Source organism: Erpetoichthys calabaricus, chromosome 5 (genome assembly GCF_900747795.2).
Source record: "Erpetoichthys calabaricus chromosome 5, fErpCal1.3, whole genome shotgun sequence".
NCBI classification, from domain to species: domain Eukaryota; kingdom Metazoa; phylum Chordata; class Cladistia; order Polypteriformes; family Polypteridae; genus Erpetoichthys; species Erpetoichthys calabaricus.
The window spans coordinates 168,078,216-168,099,283 of record NC_041398.2 but is presented as its reverse complement, the minus strand read 5'-3'; the positions used below and the strand labels follow the sequence as shown (position 1 = coordinate 168,099,283).

General features: G+C 40.3%; 1 protein-coding gene across 1 annotated transcript; it reads right to left on the bottom strand.

Annotated features, from left to right (window-relative positions):
• Window positions 1-5,439: 5,439 nt before the first annotated feature.
• Window positions 5,440-20,865, bottom strand: zar1 (zygote arrest 1). The gene is made up of 4 exons (XM_028803009.2): window positions 20,141-20,865; window positions 5,937-6,029; window positions 5,792-5,866; window positions 5,440-5,690 (listed from the first exon to the last, which is right to left on the bottom strand). The coding sequence occupies exons 1-4, from the start codon at window positions 20,819-20,821 to the stop codon at window positions 5,547-5,549; spliced, it is 993 nt and encodes a 330-aa protein (XP_028658842.1). The 5' UTR covers window positions 20,822-20,865; the 3' UTR covers window positions 5,440-5,546.
• Window positions 20,866-21,068: the final 203 nt, after the last annotated feature.

Sequence of the window (21,068 nt, the reverse complement as noted above, 5' to 3'; positions counted from 1 at the left end):
TTACAAAGGTTTCTTGGTCTTGTGGGCTGGTATCAAGTTTATCCCACGCATGGCTGACATAGGAGCCCTGCTCAACCACTTGAAGAAAAAAAACACATTTCCTGGAACTGGACCCCAGAGTGTCAGGAGGCAATGGACCAACTCAAGGCAGCACTGCAATGTCCGCCCATCCTGGCTCAACCAGACCAACAGTTAGCTTACCAAGTACACACTGATGCCAGCAATGTAGGGCTCGGGGCAGTCCTCACGCAAAATATGGATGGAATGGAGAGGGCGATTGCCTATGCATCTAGGAGGCAGAGAGGCCCTGAACTCAACTATTCTGCTTCTGAAAAAGTGTGTTTAGCTGTGGTTTGGGCAATAGAGAAATGGCATTTTTTAGAAGGGGTGGAATTCGAAGTATATACGGATCACAATGCCATGACCTATATTTTTAAATCAACCCAAAGTGTCATCACGCCTTACCCGGTGCGTATTGCGCCTTCAATCATTTACATTTAAAGTTTTTTACCGGAAGGGATGCAGCAACATTGTTCCTGATGCATTGTCAATACCACCAAAGATGACTGGGGTGGTGTGTATGGCTATAGCACTAAGCCAGTGGTGTGCCCTGCCTTTAAGTTTACAGGATATAGCACAAGATACTTGTCCGGCCTGCTTGGAGCTTAGAGAGTGTTGCTAAGGCTGGACCTGGCCGCATTCATTTCAGGGAGCTACAAGGGGTGCTATATAGGTCCATGCCATCTAAGAGCGGGGGCACCAAGCTCCAACTGGTACTCCCAGAAAAATATATACTTGAATTCCTACATTATCACGATAGCCCTTTTGGTGGACACCTGGGAAAGTTAAAAACCCTACTGAGGTTACTAGAAGTGGCATGGCGGCCATCGGTCCGCAGAGATGTGTGGGACTTTTTTTTTTTTATATATAAACAGTGTCAGATCTGTCAAAAGTATAAAACTCCACCCGGTAAACCAGCAGGGGAGCTTCAATCAATGATTCCTTCGGAGCCAGGAGAGATGTTGGGAGTCGACTTGAGGGCACCACTCTGTACCAACCGCACAATACGGGGACGCGATTCCTACACTTCACAACCCGTACAGGGGGGGTGGACGATGTTTGAAAGCATAATAGCACAACCATATTCAGTCCTTGTACCCTCTTGCCACGATTCCCTTCTTAATTTGCAGCAAATAAAACGCAACAGGAAGTGGAACAGAAAAAATATATTAACAGTTGCTGTTCATTAACTTGACTGGTGCCATAGTGCTCAAATACTAACCCCCGGTTTGACAGACCCCCCCCCCCAAAAAAAAAAGAAAGAAAAACTGTTTGAGAAAGCAAAAGGAAGATTTCACTTAGTCCAAAATATTGGAAAACAAACAATGCAGTTTAGTTCCTCCGTGAAGGCAGGAAACAACCGTCCTTTGGCGGAACGGCTTCTCTGTGGAGTATCACGAAGAATGAAACTCAGGAATCCGACTCACCAGACGGGAGCACCCAGAGAACACCAGACCCTGGCCTCTTCTCAGGGATTCGTCCTTGAATATTTCTTCGGGGTGGCCACCCATGAATAGCAGACGTCCCTGGGTGAAGTAAAATCCTGAAGAGTTCTTAGAGCGTGGATAGTCGCTGCGATGCCTTCAGCCTTATCCTTTACCCCCCTCTACTTGTTCCGCCATTCCCCTTAAAAAGAAAAAGAAAGTTTCCCCGCCGAAAATCCTTGCCCCTCACGGTTGTCATGGGAACCTCACGCCAGCAACAGGCAGCTGGAAAATTCTCGGGCAGGATCCTTCCAGACCGGGGTATCACCAAATGTGCCCGAAGGGCTATCTAAAACACCCTCTCAGCCAATATTATAAAGTGACGAAACAATCCAGAAGGCTAACACGACTGTCCGTTATGTAGCCTTGCTACAGTACTAGGGTGTTGTACTGTGTTAGCCATTATGAATGTGTCATTTTGCTTGGCTTTTCTCTGCCTTTTATTGGCTAACTAAAAAGATTACAATATGCAAGCTTTCAAGGCAACTCGGGGCCCCTTCAGGCAAGATGTAATACATCTTACCTGAAGGGGCCCGAGTTGCCTTGAAAGCTTGCATATTGTAATTTTTAATAATTGCTGTAGAATACTCTGGGGACTAGAAGTATCTTTCCTTGGAATCCCTCAGAGGCTTTTACACCCCCTACATCCTACCAACTGGAATGCTGTCCCAACACCTAGGGGAGAGTAAGTTACAAAACCAGACACCTTTTCATTATAAAGACTAGGGTAGAATTGCCAGTGTACACTTCAGAATACCAACCAGCACAAGAACTCTTTACTAATCCAGTTCTTATATCCACAGCAAAAATTACATGAAAAACAAACATTTACCCAGTGTGTAACTGCACTATTAATGCAATTCTAGTGAGACTAAATTCTGAATTTTTCTGAACACACCTGCACAGTACAAGGTGTACAGAGCCCACTAGTGCAATCAGATTACAAGAAATCACAAAACATGTTAGAGTGCCATTTACAAACGCTTAAGTGCATGTCAGCATCAAAGCTTTACCATTTTAGGCAATCTGGCTACTAGCACCCCATTCGTCAAAAAAAAAAAAAAAATCAAAAATTGGCATTTTAGGTAGAAGGTCGCAGTGGATAGAAGTCCATGCACACCGACTAATTGCAAGCAGGAAACCTTACCTGAGAAATGTCACCCATACATCTTTGCTAAATATAATGGACAAGCATTATTCAAAGGATTTCAGATAGACTGTCATTAGCCTGACAAGATCTTTCACTAGGCAGTAGATTGTCAGGGAATCTATTGGTACTTTAACTCATGGGGTGAAGGTCAGATAGGACAGTAACCCTGCAATTCCAAATGTGAATAGAATTACTGGCTTCCTTAATCTTAAGTTCACAAGGTGTACTTCAATTCATATGGCTTGTCTAAAACTCCCATATTACCAATGGCAAATTCTTTATACAGTAACCAGCCAAATGCCTATTTACGTTAAAGCCAATCTGAAGTCCGCATTTTTGCCACTATTTCAAGTTACACTTCCCTGGCAATTTCACTGCACAGTAAATCTGACATGTCTAATATACAGTCATTTACCTTGTTAACTTACAATTTGCAGCCTAACTGCTAGTACATATCCACCAGCACATGCATGCACTCACCACTAAGGCAATTGTAAGTTGGTTTAAGTTTGGTGTTGGTGAAATCATAATGTCTCAGAACAATCTAGATAACAGGCCATTCAGTCTAAAAGCTTGCTAGTCCTATCCACTTAAATTTTCAAAACATTAAGTTTAGTTCTAGTGTCCACCACACTATTTAGTAGCTTATTTCATACAGTCATTGTTCCATGTAAAAGGAAACTTCCTAATGTTTGCATGAAATTTACCTTCAAGTTTCCAATTGCTGTTTTTGAACCCATTTTAAGTCTAATTCAATTCATAATTTAGATACTTCAACCACATCTAACCTTATGCTTAAATTGAAAAAGCTTTGTGAACAGTGCATCTATCCCCTAATCAGCCTAGTTACTCTTGAATTTCTTCCATTCCATTAAATTTGATCTGCCACTAACCTTCAAGACTGTATGCTGTCCAAGTCCCTCTAATGAGAGAACACATTTCAGGTTATCAGGTTCCTGTATCTGAGCCAGTTCTGCACCCAACTACAAACACCCACTTTAATTTGGGGCCCAACCACTCATGTGGCACCTCAAAATGCTTTCTGAAAGTCAAAAAATCCTCTACATTGACCATCCTTCGTTGCTTCCTCAGAAATCCAGCATGTTGAGGAAACTACCTCCTCATCCAAGCCCATGCACACACTAATAAAAGTCCTGTTCCTACTATGCGTTGCTCAATCTTTTCAATTCATTCCATTTGTGATGCACATTGCACTTACTGGCATACAGCGGTTTGGATCTGCCTGATCAATTAAATGTAGAGTTTGACACATTTAGGAAGTCACTGTGCACTGGGGAAAGGACTAAAATGCAAGTCCTCGCCAGCCTACCCAAGAACAAGGACAATTATCTGGCCCTGGTGATTTGTTTGATTTCAGCCTGTGATGCATCGCCCTGTACCAATTTCCAAGAGCCTTAGTCCAATTTACTGCTGGGAGGTTATCTACTTCCACACGTGAAGACCTCAGAAAAAGTATGTTGCAGTAACATTTTTGAATTTCCCTTTACTATTCCTGATGCACTTGTCCTGGATGGTTTGCCAATGCTGAAAAAAATCTTATGTCTTACCTGCTATATTCCTCTGCCTTTTAGCCTCTGATATCCTTAGATACTTTATTAATCCCAAGGGGAAACTGCTTAATGGCTGCCCTTCTATTCATAGAACCTTCAATTCACATTGAAGTTAATCTTATACAGCTGTTAGACCTTTGCAGCTTTAACTCTAACCCCCTGTGGAGTTTCTGCAAATTCCAAATTTATGGCATGTACTGGTCTGCATTATATGTAAACCATTTTAAACCTGTTCTACTGGTCTTCAGTGTGGAGACTATTCTAGATCCACCCTCTTTACTGTACCACATCTGTATAAACAAATTTATACAACAAAATGAGTTTTCATTCTTCCAAAATTATGGTCACTTAACCCTACTTATTCAATCCCACCAACACCCTCAAATTCTACCCCAAGAAAGATACTAGACAAGCTTTGCCAGCACACTGGTACGTTAACATGCTGGGGAACTTGTACTGCTGTACTTGTACTCTATTTGCAATATTAGTCCAGTTAATATTTGGGTATCAAGCCCTGCCATACAAGTGCCTTTATTACTACAAAAATAGTTAAAGTTCATCTAACACTCCATTTCTTGAATACTTTCAAGATGTCCTCACTAAGATGGGGCTTGATCAGCGCTTAAATTTTGGCATACAGCAATTCCCTCTCCTTTTCTATTTAGTCTTCCAAAAGAGTACCCCTCTGTTACACATCCATCTTCAGCCATAGTGATAAATTAATTATGCCCAGTGACACTCCAACTCACTTGTTGATACTTTAAGGCAACCTATATATGTTAATTTTACTTTTGCACTTTGGGTTACAATTTACATTTGTTTTTTATACGGTTCATGGTCAGTTCTAAACCTGCCTCTTATACGGGGGGGGGGGGGTGGAGTTTAATACTGGACTAACCTACAATGATTGGAATCCACTTTATTTTCCGTGACTAAATGCAATTAAGACTCATTACTGGAATTTAAGCTCGTTACTTTGACTAGTTTCTCACTTTAGTTTTTCCAGGGCCCACATGACATTTGCTGCCTATAGTCACTAGTATTTATGCTCAATTCTGTTAAAGATGCTTGTTATGTAACAGAGCTACACTTCTAGTATTAAGATGTACAATATAATACTCATTTGATTAAACTCCAGTAAAATGTATTGTTAAAAGACTTGCAACTCATTCACAACAGATGCCCACCACTGCCATTTATTACAACTGTTCCTGCCAGTACAAAAATAAAACTGACATAACTGACCCAAACCAATTCTGCAGGAACTGTACTAGAATAAACTTAAATGATGTATTTGAAGCTGAAGGTGCTGTCACAGGACAACCTTTTGCCTTTGCAACGTCCACATAGATCCTGGCGATGAGGTCTCTTTGGGTCAACATGGCGCATGGTTATAGTACATGTGCACCTGGCATGCTTGCAAGTCTAGGGGCAAAAGGGAGAAAGGATACTTCAGGTAGAAAACTCATTCAAAAAACAGTTACATTTCCACATGGAAACTAGATATTTAAGCACAAAGAAGTTACCGGGCAAGTAATATCCTCCACACGATAAGGATTGAAGGCTTTCTGACATGTTCGACAAAATTGCTTGAAGTAAACCTGTTAGGATAGAAGTAAAATTTAAAACAAATATTCCTTTTACATTACACAGGTAAAAGAAAATCCTTACCTTATTAGTTCCTTGAACACACCAAACATAGGCACTTTCCCATCTTAGATTACAGTCACGACAATGATAGTAGCCATATTTCTGCTCCAGGAACTGCAGGAAAACAATGCATTCTTCAAATGTCACAGCTAAATTTAGAAAACAAGCTTACAACTAGTGTTTAAGACCAAACTGGCTAGAAAAAACCCACAGAATGGTCTACTTGTGCAGAGAATGCAATCACTACCACTACCTCCAAATGAGGAAAAATGGACAAGCAGCAACTAAGCTTTAAGAGGCAATACACTGCTTTAGTGCACTACACTAGTGTTACATTTGAAGTACAAGCTAATCTGAAAAGATGGTATATGCAAATAAGCTAGAGAACACAAAGGCCAGAGGTAGAAATTAAACAATCTAGAGCCCAAGGTAGGGACAATCACCAGGGAGAATATGGAGAGATTACATGCAATGTTACACTCAAGTACCAACCTACTGAACAAACATTTGTCTACTTAAAATGTCAAAAAAAGTCATCTTTGAAAGGCGATTTGCCTAAAAAGGTTTTAGGGCTCTTTAATATGATCTTTTTTAAAGAAAGTCAAAATTTTAAAGTGTCACAAGAATCAATGTGGTACATGGAGGCTGCTTAAAAATTAGGCAAAATACCAAGCAACAGCACCCTAAAAAAAGGTTACCATTGGTACCACCATCTTGCCATAAAATTGCATCATAAGTTTTAAGAGTTAATGGGTCAGAATGATTGTCAAATACTTTTACAACACTGGAGAAGTGTTTAGAAAAAACTACAGAATACACTTGACAAACTCCTAACCCATATCAAATCTTAAGGCACACCATTGCATTTCATACTGGTGAGTGACTCCCCAAAGAATTCAAGTAAATCCTACTGCACTTTAAACAAAGCACAGCTTTCAAAAATGTCAGAGATGCCAACATGTTAGAGTGCTACTTTGGAGATTTGTAATGAGGTTGGTGCCACTGAGTGAGGTCTGCTGCTCAGACACCACACTATAGAAATAACTAGAGAACAGCATTAAGCCAAGGCCTCCAAAATAAAGTCACACATTAGACTAATAGAGTACTACAGTCTGACACTAGCCATCAGAATAGTGCATCACCAGCTCAGACAGCATGCATGTCTGTACAAATAAAACAGCAGCACGTGGCTGTGTCCAATAGCCAACAGATCAAAATAAAAAGCTTGCTCATATGGAGTGCCCACAGTTGAACTTTTTGGAATTGTCCATGCCCAGGTCATCTACAGTGCTTGAACCTGGCTCAAGTTAAATTTGACAGGTTGGTGCCTTCACTTATACCATAGCTGAATTCTGTTGCCAATGAAAATCTTTCAGGAAATCATAGTCCTATAATTTCTAATTGGGATTTGAAAACAGCAATGTTTGGCATTTTGCAATATCTATTTGTGAAACTGATGCCAAGCTTTCAAAAACATTAAAATACAGCTCTGATGGCACATCTGGAGTAGGTAAAGTTAGTGTATTAAGACAATGGTCAGATTTTGCCTGTGAATAAAACTTCAAATTTTTTTTTTTTTTTTTTTTTTTTTAATCTGACAGGCCTATCGCTCAGACATACAACCTATATCCCAAATCAGCCTTTGCTGTTTGCTCATCTGTTTTAAATTATGATTTGAAATCATTCAGCCCTAGTCTTACCACACAGCCAGCTATACAGGGATATTGCTAGGAGGCACTCCAATGTACAAGTTTTGATTAAGCAGGATAAAAATTTTAAGGATCTAGTCCAACTATTCATACTCCAAGAATCAACTTCAAAAGCAAAACAGCACAGCCACTTGATGGGGAGGAAGTGAGAAGGGGAGTAATGCGAGCAGTTACAAGCCATTGTAAAGGTAGTGCAAGGCATTTCCAGCTTTCTGACTGTCACTATGTATAAAGAATACTGTTTTGGGGAACTGATACATTTGCAAAGGTCATATTTGAGTTGACTTAAGCAGCTATATAGATCACAAGCACTTAAATGCTTTACAAACTGCATAAGTATAAAAAGCAATAGAAGCATTTCAAAATATCCTTGATATGAAAATACCAAGTTCTTTGGCAAATTTGACAGCCATACTATGACAGTTGAAACAGGGCATGAAGTTGACTAGGCTCACAGGCATGACAATCTGCAAGTTAAGGCTTTAACACAGAATTAGACAGTATGCTTTGTTTTGCTCTAAAAATAGAATCAAATCTGTAAAATGTTCAAACATTTCTATGCAAGGGCTGGTCATCCCAGCCAAAAAGCTATTTTGCTAGTGTCAAAAACAAATTGCATTTATGAAATTAATGTACAGTTACCATTTCTCTTACAGGTCACATTGTATTTGCCAAGGTATGGGGCAGTGTTTCAGGTTTAAGGCTTTACAGCTCAATAGGAAATTCTGGGATGGCTTAGTTTGAAAAATTCCCAATTCTTGACCATCCCATCAATGGATGGGAACTCCAGACCCTAAGTGACTCTTCAAAATGTTAACACAGCTCTTCCAAGGACCTGAAAATGAAAGATGCCTACAATGCAGGGAAATTGACAGTATAAAATGCAATTAAATTAGGTTAGGGAAACCATGAAGGTCAAGAAAACTGATGAACATGCTGTATACTGTGCAGGAAGGTAAATCATAAGCCTGCCTTCATATCCCTTGCAAAAGGTATGATAGTACTGTACACTAATGTAGAATTGAGAGAAACGTTTCGTCACTTCACTATTGGCTTGTATATCAATGTACAATGGAAAATTATGCAAAAAACATCCACAGAAAACAAACCCATTACTCATGTCAGATAATCATATAAGTAGATAAAGTGAGCATCGATTAATACAAAGCAGGTTTATGGAAATATTGATAAATGTACTTCTATAAAATAGCAATCCTAACAGGGAGCTAAAGCCTTATGGGAAATGTAGACAGGATTCGTGAAAATTCATAAAATACTTGGAATAAGTATTCTATGAAAGATGCAAAACATCTGCATCACCATTTTGGAATCAAGTGAAATTAAAATTTCCCATAACAAGGTCTGAGGGGGGAGATTGTGGCCTTTGGTTAAGTAAAATAACTGACATTTGCCTTCAAACATGTAATGCAGCCTTGGATGTCAACTTCTACAGAGAAGTTCAGTATTTAGCCAGCCTTCAGAATATTAAGATCCCTTCCCTTTTCACATTGTCATAGCCCTATGTGAAAATAATTATCCTGAAACTCAATACCCCTGAATGACATGCAATCGATTAAGAATTTTTGAAAAATTTCAAAATCTCACATCAACACATTCGCATTCCATGCTATGGCACTTAATGTGGTTCTATGGAACAGAGGTTTCTAAACCTTGTTGTTTGGAGTTTTACACCCGTGGCAAGTTCAATTGATTGCACAGGAGTAGGAAAGGCACTCATGTCTACATAAGATCCCACAGCTGACAGCATATTAGAGCCATGAGGTTGAAGGAACTGCCTGAACAGCTTAGAAACAATTGTATGTAGTAGAAGATATAGGCAGGGGTTTAAAAAAAAAAAAAAATCCATTTAAGAATTATGAGGCCACCGTACTCTTGGGAACTTTCAAAGCTGCATAAAATTTTGGAATAACCACAACTCATCCTAGAGTTGGCCAAACTGCTCAAGTGACAACATTGGTTACATCTTACCATGGCCCAGAGTCCCATAGATTGAGTTGAGGTGGGAGAAACTTCCCGAAGGACAACTACCTCTGCACCACTCTTGATCTGGGAGTTCTGGCAGAGGACAGAGGCCAAACAACATTAAGTGCCATTTACTATAGTCCAAGCAGGCTTTCAAGTACTGCGATTGGTCTTAAATGGGGATAAAACTATTCGGCCTCAATTCATATCTGGGGAAACATTACCACTCGCCTATGCAATACCAATCCAATAAAGCATTGTGATGGCAAAATCATGCTGTGGGGGATGTTTTTCCTTCAGTGACTGGGAGAAAGGTCTGTTATAGTAAAAGCCAAATGGAGCAAAGTACATTAAAATTGCTAAGACCTGCTTCAGAGCACTCAGACTTGTCCTGAACCTTTGTCTAAGGAAAGAAAGCAGAAAGTAACAGATGGCACAAGGTCACCACTGAATGTTAGTGGCCTAGCCAGACCTCAGACTAACCCAATCAAATCTCAGGGGAGAACCAGTCATCTAAACAAGGCAGAGCTTGATGAGGGAATCTAGAAAATCCCAAACCCAGGTTCATGAAACTTGTTATACCCAAGATGACTAAGCTATAATTGCTCCAAGTGTGCTTTATTGGAGCAGCAAGTAGTGTGAAAGATATTTTGATTTAACACATATGCAAAATTATAAAATCTCACTTCTGGAGTTGCTGGATTTGAGAAATTAGCAAAAGGCAACAAATGTTTCAAGTGCCCAATTTAGGAAGGCATTGTATTTGGATCAAGGTTAATTTCACTAAATGACAAACTTGGAAGCTCATGCTTTTCTACTTCAGTCACAGATGGTCATGTTTACAGCAGTAGCTTGCATAAAATCCAAAGAAATCTATGTTAATGCAAGAAACATTCAAATGCTACACACAGGGCAGGAAACCAGTCACCTATTTGTTTCTCCAATTAAACAAGATTTGGAAAAAGTGTCTAAGTTACTGCAGTTTACCAAAAGATGTAAGAATTTTGAAGTGGTGTTAATTACATCAGTGGTTCTCTCACACTGTCTTGGTGAACCCACTGACTGTTATGTTCCAACCATTTTCCATTTAATAGGATCCCAGTTTGAATTGTGGTCAATGTAGAAATTAAAAAAAAAAAAAAAAAAAAGTTTGGTAATATTAAGCCATTATAATAAAGTAGTTTTACTTGAAGATCAAAATGTCCATCACCAATTGTGAATCTGGTTGAAACAAACCTGTAGCCACTGTGAGTCCCCAGAATAGCTTGGGAACCACTGCCTTAAGACCCTGAAATACAGCTAAAAACTGGCACACTATTTCAATGAAGCGTTTAATTTAGGAAGGACAACTCCAATCTACAAGGCATCTACGGTCAAGTGCACTGAAATTAGTGAAGGGATCTCGAGTATAATGTAGGGTCCAATCATGCTCAGACATTTATGCATTTGCTTAAATAATGCAAAAGCCTGATTTCAGTATAAGCAGCCTTACTCTATAAACTATATCCATAAAAGATCCATGTAGTTTCAACTTGAAAGTTTAAATCCGAACCTAGTTCAGGTAGCCAAGCTCCCTGGTTCTGTGCTCTAAACAAACATTTACACTGCTTTGCCAAGTTTTAATTTGAATTTAAAATTTCAACGGAATGTAATTTAGCGGGATTATTAAGAAAAGCAATTCTACAGTCAATCTTCTACACAGCTACAGTATGAGCAACAAGACATGGCTCATTACATGCCACCATCTGTTCACTGCCATTGTGCAATAAACTTTAAAAATGGGGCATTCAGGCACATCAGTTACACAGTCTATAAACTAAACAAGTACCTAAACAGCATAAAAACCCCAAACCAATTACAATTCACAGGAAACTGGAAAATTCCAAAGAGGCTGTCTAAAATTTAAATAGCCGAGAACACCTTAAAAAGGTTAAGTCCACATATACTGTATTTAACGCAATTGAAGTCCACATTTCAAAATGGGCCAAGTAAATTAGTGAGGTTTCAATGTGTCCGTGTTCTAACCACCATGTTACTAACCTGTCCATGTAACTTGAAAGATGTTCACAAATGGAGTAAATTTCTACATATTGCTGTGTTCAAAATGACAGCTTTGTTTACACAGAAATCCTTCAAATAAACAGTCTGAGCATATTCATATTCGTTCTGTCAATTAGAGCAAGCTTTGAAGTTGAGGTTTAAGGCAGCAAGAGATCAAAGTTAGACCTACCATAACCTCACCTTCAACACTTAAAGCATCTGACAACATTCCAACTCAATGCTAAACAGTATGATCACTGGGGCAAAAAACTAAGCAAATTTAAAACAATCAAAATGCACACTAGCTACAGCAAGGGTGCTAACTTTAAAATTAGACTTTAATATTTGACATATGCAACATTTTCAGCATGACTCAGACTCCTTAGTGCGAATGGTGTAAGTTTGGAGATGGACACAAGCAACAAGTGCTAGTTCAAAAATTAAGCACCTCTGTCTAGAACAGAGCAAAAATCTCAACCTGTGCAGTGCCAACCCCAAGACATAGGAGGTACACTGGGGCCTTGAAGAGAGCTTGAGCCACTGTTCTAATGGATAACTAGGTTGCATGTTACATTGGTCTAATCAGGTTTATTTAAACTGCTATGGCACATTTTCTGTGCCTTTTTAAAATCAGCATTGGAGCCTAAAGGTAAACTTGGCAAATGGTATCATCTATCCTACCCACTACACAAAACGGCAAGTCTTCAATTTCAAGATTAAGAATTTGTGCAGTCAGTCAAGAAGCTGGATATTTCTGTAGTTTTTAAACTGATTGAGAATTAAAAAGGTAACTGCAATTTAACTGCAGTGTTCGTTCAAGAATAAAATGCTTTATATAGTACATTTGCCAAGAGCCTATTAGACATAGGCTAAAATAGGATTTCTGTATCAAGGTAGATACATAGGACTTTGGATGATTTGATCATACAGGAGAAAGTTAAAGGTTAGAATTTACATAACTACCAAGCAGGTTATGTGCAAAGATTATCCCTCAATTTTGTTTCTTGTACTGTAAATGCCACTAGGAGAGAATAGAGAAGCACAAATCACAGTAAAAGGTGGTCATTAGTATTCTACCACTAACAATAGTTAGTCTAGATATGGAGACTAAATGTCTTTATGCACATTTTAGAAAGACATACTAAGAATGAAAGGGCAAACTAAGTGCACTATCAAGTTACAGTATTCTTGGAAAGGTTTGGTTATTTGGGGTTCAAAATGAATATAAATGCCAAGTGATGGCTATAAATCTGATCACAAGGAGGAAAAGGCAACAGAGGTTACTCTAGCCAGAGGCATGCTTAAAAGTAACCAAAACCCACTGGGCAATGAAACTGAAGCAAGACTGCTACACGTGAAATCTAGAACACACTAAAAACAGACTCTTGAAAATACAGTACATTAGCAAAATATTGAACTGTATAAAAAAAAAAAAAGATGAAAATTTGTGTGGACATTTCACTTGGGGTGAAAAACCAGAGTGGAAAGGAATTTAGAAGCTAAAACAAGGATGTTTGGGGTGAACACACTGAAACAGTAGCCAAGTCAAAGCTTTGGTAGGCTGGGAATCATTTCACTAAACACTACAGAGATGGCCAAGGTAGGATTGATTATGCTGTAAAAGAATTTAAGAGGGACAGGACCAGGTTAAGTCTTCCTCTGTGCATTCCTGAAGAACACAGAAATAATGCATGAAGCCACCATAAGAGTAAAGACAGTAAAACTAAGCATGCCAACATTTCTACCCAAATCATTGTGTAGTAAATCCAGGAGAAGCCTAGAAGTACTGGTTAAAGGTGTTTAGACCAGCATAGTATATGAAGCACCAAGTTTGAAAGAACAGCAAAAAAGTCACTTAGGTAAGCAATTGACAAACTAGATATTAAATACTCCAGTAGCTCATTTCAACTACTTAGTTTTATAATGAATTCAAATAAAGGGGCTGATAGTTATGCAAATATTGAAGATGCAAAATAAAATGCAAGTCCTACAGGAGGTTGCCCTTTTCCAACTTGGTTAGAAGGAGTCTGTCCTCAAGTTGAGGTAGATACACAAGGATCACTGACAATCACAAGTTAGAGTACATTCTGTCCTGGGGCATCAACTCCAGATATGGAAATCAGGATACTATTTACAGGACCTTGCAGAGAAGGACAGCAACTCACTCAAGAGGTGGTAGGCAGGGGATGATCCAATAGGTCATCTCAAAACAAGTCAAAGATAGTAGTGGACTTTGTCTTCAGGGGTATGGAGTTAACCTATCCACTTTCAGGTGGTTCTCCCACCTGTGGACCTGGAAGTTCTTATCCACAAGGGAACAATTGGACAATAGCAGACTAGCAGCTCTACACTCTAGTTACCTTTGCTGAAGATTTGCCTGTGCTACATGGAAGTCCAGATCAGAGAACATTTTAAAGGTGAATCAAATATAGTAATGTGGGATAGAAGGGATGGGGCCTGTCCAACAGCGACACCTTGCATTGTACTGGTAATATGTACAAGGTTGAGGATTGGGTGCCAGGGTGTTTAGGAAAGTCTAGGTTTAAATCTTCACGTGAAGGAATGAATAGTTGTGGAACAAATACAAAGCAACTTCTAACCCAAAGTTAGCCACAGAAGTATTAAGTTACTTGCTTTAAGGTCAGGAGTATCAAAACAGCAAGTGAGTTGAATGCAGCGGAGCATATTTATGAAATTATATGCAACAGAAACCTAGCTAAAGATATGTGATGAGTAAAATATTGACAAATACATTTAAATTGCAGAAACCCATTAGCCACTGCTTAGTACAAAAGGTTTGAACTTTATTAAAAATCATTAGAGATCCAAATATTGAGAACATGTTATGGACATCTGCTGAAAACCACAATTTCAGTAGCATCTTTATTAAAACGGCACACGGTTTAATACTCCAGAACTATCCCCTCAATTACCTGTATTAACTTTGCTTTTTGTAAAGTACAACAGGCATTTTCAGACAATCAGGGACTAATACAATGTTACCAGACTGCAAGCAACCTTCAGACTGATGCGACAGCTCACAATCCACCACAATGACCTAAAGCAGGGGTGTCGAAATCTGGGCCTGTAGGGCCGCAGTGGCTACAGGTTTTCATTCTAATCCTTTTCCTAATCAGCGATTATTTCTCACTGCCAATTACCTCCTTTTCCCTTCATTTCAACAGCCCTGTTTAAGGATTCAGTCCTGAATTGATTTGTTTCTTCATTAAATGGCAGCCAAACAAATGAGACATGAAACGAGCCAACAGATGACCAGCTAAACTGGGATTTCAAACTCCAACCAATTTCACTCCAACCAGTCTTAATGAGAAGCAGATTCTTGCTGTTAAGCAGTTATTTAATTCAATGGCTTGTTGCTGCTCTCATTCTACCACAGCAGACATTTCCAAATCTGTTGATTTTTCTGTCATATGGTGTCTTGTTTGAGGTCTCATTGTTTGGCTACTAATTAAGGAAAAAAAGACAATTAAGGGGCGCGAGTCAAATTAAAACTAAAGCAAAAGTTAGCAGTAAAAACAGCTCACTAAGATGGTTAGAATGAAAACATGCAGCCACTGTGGCCCTTGAGGACCAGAGTTGACACCTGTGACCTCAAGTATACAGCCATGACAACACTTGTGGCTTTCACAGGTCTCACTGTCCTAGGGTGGACCAGCCCAGGCTCAAGCTCCATAGAACATCTGTTGGAAGACCTGCACATTGCAGTTTTGACACTTTCAGGCAGATCACATCAAACTCCATTAGATTAGAAAGAGCAACAAGGTGTGAAAAGCTTAGACTTGAGACCCCAAAGCTTGAACTGTTGCCATAGGGGCTTTTACAAAGTACTTAAAAAGGTCTAAATACTCAACATTTCAGTTGGATTTTAATAAAGTTGCAAACCTTTCTAAAACCAACATGTTTCACTTTGTCATGGTTTTTTGACTATACATGGATGGGCAAAAGTGTCAATTTACAGTGTACATAAATGGGTCTGTATCCTGAATGTGTAGGTTAACACTCCCATTTAAGTATTTTGAAATTACTCAGTTGGGTCATCTTATAAACTCCTGACCAACTGATGCACCGACGGTACTGCAAGAAGTTATAGGGCTTTTGGTTCAGGGTGTCAAATCGCTGAAATTTCTGTCAAAGCCCCAATCCATTCTCTCCACATTGTCACAAACTAAAATTTTTTTGCTTATTCAAGAGCGTACAGAAATCCTGAATGATTTCAAATTTTGATTCTTGGTCCAGAAGACCTTCCACTCTTGCATAGACCACTGGTATCAGTTCTGTGTCGAGGCAAAACTCCATCCTATTTAGGCAATAGCTTCCTTACTGCCACTCGGCCTGTCAAACCTGCAACTCAGGCTTCACTGTTGAGACGCTTATAAAGACAAGCTAATGGCTCACAAACTGGATTTTGTTGCGACTTTGGCTCTGTTAGAACGGTTTGTCAAAACTTCCCCCAGTTTCCAAGTTTCTTCAATATTAAAACTGTACAACACCATGGCCTTTTGCAATTTAATGACTAATGGCAAGAAAGGAAGGCCATGTAGTAATATGGTTCAATATTGTTCAAATGCTTCAGACCAGGTAGCAGACAGTCCGAATGCTGCTTATACCACTGCTATGTCCTGTATGTTTAGCATGTTCCGTGCTGCACAGATTCTTTTCTAGTTGTAACATGGACACTCAACTAAGCATTTAATTGGTCTAACTAAATTCATATATCATACTGGGAAAGAGCCTACAAAAAAAAAAAAAGCCTTTCAATCAAAGCTTTATTTTGTAAGTATATTGGGTTGTCATTTAAGCTATGGAATTGAAGTTCAGACTAAAATTCTTGCTGCCTGAATTCATCCAGGTTTTGCCCAGGGACAGAAGTTACATCCTAATCCTTATATTCCTCCATCAGGAAGTGAGGACTCTGCAACAAATTTCACCGTCACTAGCACTAACTCATCCTTAACTTGCAGTTATCTAGAAGGTGGCGACTTCACCCACATGACTTTGGAAGGAACACTGACAAAATTCCATCAGTTTGACATGCTTCACTTAAGCAAACAAGCTGGACCTGCTCTGTTTAAAATGTTAGATGCCTTCAAGTGTAAACTGCCACTTTTAGCCAGGACTGAACCCGATGCATCTTATTCCTAAGGGATCCTGGAGGCTGAAATCACTCAGAATGACTAGGAAACAAGTCACACGGGGATATTGCATAACAAATTAACTTTAAGGGACACTATCGCAGTGACAGAACTGCACAAGCAGCCCTAAAGAAAGCTGAATGAAGGGAATCTTGCAAAACAAACTCAGAACACCTGGAATGGAGTGAGCATAGACTTTAGCAAAACAGGACTCCGGTTCTAAGATGTAGAGATGGGGAATTCCCTGAACCAATTCTTAGATTCTCCTCCCACCACAGCCTACAGTGCCCATTAAAATGGACTGTCGAAACTGCAATTTGTGAGGCTCAAGAGCTGCATCTGATATGGGTGAGCACCACAAGGAACAGTCCTGTCTTCTATTTTGTAAATCTCAAGACTAATACAATACCAGGTCATGTCATTTGCACAAACAAGATTCTGCAATTATGGCGTATATTGCCAAGGGGATGACAGAATGGAAATCAGGTGGAGAAAAGTTGAAGACCATTCTTTCTGCACCAAGAAAGTTGTCAGCAAAACAATGGAACCAATTAAAATTACTTTCACTGAACCAAAAAGCCTATGTCCAGTCACTACTCAGGGAGTGACTAGAGGGCCTACTCCAAGTACTAGGAGGTCCACATAACTGGCTAGACTGACCTCATAACAGTGGTGGAGCTATACAAGTCACAGCAGGTTTTTAAAGAAACTTCCTTTAATGTGGGAACAAAAACCACCTTCACATTCTACAACTGACAGCCAGTACAATTTACACTTGAATGGTCTTTGAAGTGATTACTAGTGCACAATTAAAACTAAGTGCCAACAACAAGTCTGCACATTCCAATTCATTGCAGCCAATGAATTCAGCAGAATTAACTGGGGCTCCTTTACACCAATTGGCAATGCACCTCCATTAAGCCTTAGTGTGACTGCAAATCATGTTCAGACTGCAGTGTGAATATATAAATTTGAGTTGATAAAAAGCCAAATATTCCCCAGGGACCAAAAAGGATATAATGGGGAAAAAACTGGCCCATGGGTCACAATACATGCCCAAACCCATCTTGTAGGTCCACACCTCTATCACTGCAGAATTTCAAACCAATTCCCTTTTCAGTAGTCCACAACTTTTACTCAAGTACAGATAAAGAAAAAGGAAAAAACACTAAAGGGGGAGAAACTGTTGCCAAAGTCCTGCACAGCTCCTTTGTGGCAACAAGAAAGCCCACAATAAATTCACACAATACCCAACAGTACAACTCAAAGAAATTCACTAGCTTTGACATAGGACCTTGGGCCACTTGACAAAAATAGTACAGTAAAACTACGCTCTTATCCACCTATTTTTTTAAATTGCTTTACCAAATAGGTAGTGCAGTACATGTGCACAACATACAGTACATTTTAATCATAAAACTCAGTTAAATTAATCTGCCAGCTAAAGAGAAGCAAAAAACCAACCAGTTCCAATCCACAGCATCCTAATATAGAAGTCATTTAAACAGGGCCAGCAACAAATATTTGAACAGGGTAGGGGCTGCCCTTGGTTTCAATTGCAGAGATTACTTACATAGACCATAGTACAGGGCCAGTTATGATTAACAAGGCAGTCCAAGGGAACTGTCCATTTTATCTATGGCAAAGCTGGCCCTACATTCAAGGTAAAAAGGCCAAAATAGTTCTCAAACAATGTCACCCCAGCTATTCCAGAACACTCCTCATGCCAAGGATGGAAGAGGAATGGGGTGGGGGACCCTTCATTCATTTTGAAAATACATAACAAAATTAGGCCAGGAATCAAAGCAATTCTAATGCTTTTAGAACGGATGGGATATTAGACAAGATTTCAAAGCTTGCATTAGTTTGATGCACTGTTTTGGAATTGTGCTTCATTAAAGCTTTACAGCCAGGTGACAACATCTGAAGCTTCAATCACTGAAGAACCAGTAACAGTTTCAAAGCTTTGCATTGTCCCACATGCTATGGAATGATGTAAACCTCCCCCTCCCCTATTCAGATGATTGGACAGAATTAAACCAAGTCAGAAAGTTTAAAATCCACTATACAATAAAGGAAATGTCCTACTCTTAGTACTGGACCACCACAATAATCTAGCCTACTATAGCCACATTCTGTAAACTGTATCCAGTCCCTCAAGAACATGCCCCTAATTTATGATTATTCACCCACCAAGGGCAATTATGCCCCAAACAGTGAAACAATCTCATTGCTTCAAATACAAGCGTCAAGATGAAACAATGGCTTCAAATAGATTTGTATACATCACTATTGAAACAGCTCTACTAGCTGGCATTCCATCATGTAAATGATTTGGTGCCAGCTGCAGGGGGCCTAGAAAAAAAAACTTGCCAAAGACTCAAATTCTAACTAGAGGACCAGTAGCAGTCTAAAGAATCAAATCATAACCAATTAAGTTTGACTAATGAGTTCTAAAATCAAAAAGACTTAGGCTTAGTGAACTATATAAATCAGCAACGGCAAGGTTATATCGAGACAATCGGGAAGAAGCTTCAGAAGTGTCAAAACTGCGTGTCCACACCACCAGTATGCACACGGTTGCCCTGTCCCATAAGTACAGCCATTCATGCTGCTTCACAAAATTGCAGCTAAAGAGGGTTTCAGATTAGAACAGTGGACAAGCAAAACCTGTGGTCCAGATGAGAAGCAGGTGCTCTTTTAGACTAACCCACGTTATATCAGGTTTAAGTTGTATTGCGTTATCACTGACTGAAACTCAGCGTTTCCGAAGAGACGAGAACTCCGCACGAACTCACTTAAGCACCGTATGATCGCACAGAATGACTGTTCACAGACTTCAGCTATTATGGGGAGCACTGTGGTCGGGAGGGCCATCCAGAATGGACACGGCCATGCGCGTAAAAACCGACTAATTGTTACTGCTACGGCCTTCAGCTCTCCGTCTCCTCAAAAGGAATACTAAGCCAACGTCCGCACGTTTCCTAAACTAGTGACCCGCAGCATTAGGCACGGGAGTCTGAATTTTATCCTTCACTTTAGAAATATTCAACGCGTCAGAACTTTCATCCGGTTGCAATGGCAAATGGATTTATAAAGACAGCCACACTTGCTGCTGTTATTTCTAAATGTACTATTTAGATAAACACTTTAACGAGCATCTTTGCAAATGACGTGCAAGTGGCTTCGTGGTCTTGGACCTCTAAAGCACTTAAGTAATGAAGTTAGACCAATAGTCTAGATTCCGTTCTATAGAGTCCTTTCGAAAAGCTATTGGTTCGAAGTAAAAGATTCTGTTAAGATCCTACCGTCCTTCACACCGTCGGCCCACGAAGCTAACCTGGAAGCGCACCCGCGCCTTGCTCCCTTCCGCCGCCTGTTGCTTGACTTCGCCAACCGCCTTGCCATCCTTCGCTTCCACGATGCCCCCACCGCTATCATCCTCTTCCTTCAAGTCATCTTTGTCACTTGCGTCCGCCGTGACAACGTTGCCAGAGACCTCATCCTTCTCCTCACGGGAAGTGCCCTGGTCAGGTCTGATGTTCTGGTCGGCGTCGTCTGGGTTCTCCTCCGTTTCCTCCAAGAAAGACGCAAGACGACGAGAAGCGATGGGAGAGTAGACAGCAAGTGTCCGGGGAAAGCGCACCGTTGCCTCCGAAGTAGGGCTACCAGGTTCGAGGACTGGGGAATCGGGACGCCGTCTCCGTCTTGCCAATAGAGTACGGGGCCCCAGGGAACACTGGACCGACGCGTCCGTCTTGGGGTTCACCTGCACGCCCACATCCTTTGTATTGGCCTTCCTCAGGCGCGGGATCAAATTAGGGTTAATTTGAGACAAGATGGACTTAAGCTGCGCTCGTTGTTGGTTGTCAAAATAGTCTCCGACTTCGCCATAGCTGGTGAAGTAGGACTTGGGCCTCCAAGAAGAACCCTTTGGCTTAGGGTTCAAGTACCGGTACGAGTAAGGGTTGTACGACGAATACAGATAGCTATCACGAGCCTCCTCGCCATACGAAGCCATGTCGTTCAGCCATCCGACCGCACCCGTGCGCCTGTATTTAAATGCGGGCGTGCCACGTCATCTGCACCCCATTTAGCTGATTGCCATGGAGACAGTCAGGTGCACGTGGCTCAGCGCGTGTCCTCATGTGTCTGCAAGTGTGGTGCGATCCCGGCCTGGGTCTGGAGCCTGCCCTGTTAGGATATAAAATGAATGCGTGGGTTCAAACTCTACAGGTAGCAATTTACACCAAAACTCATCAATTCTA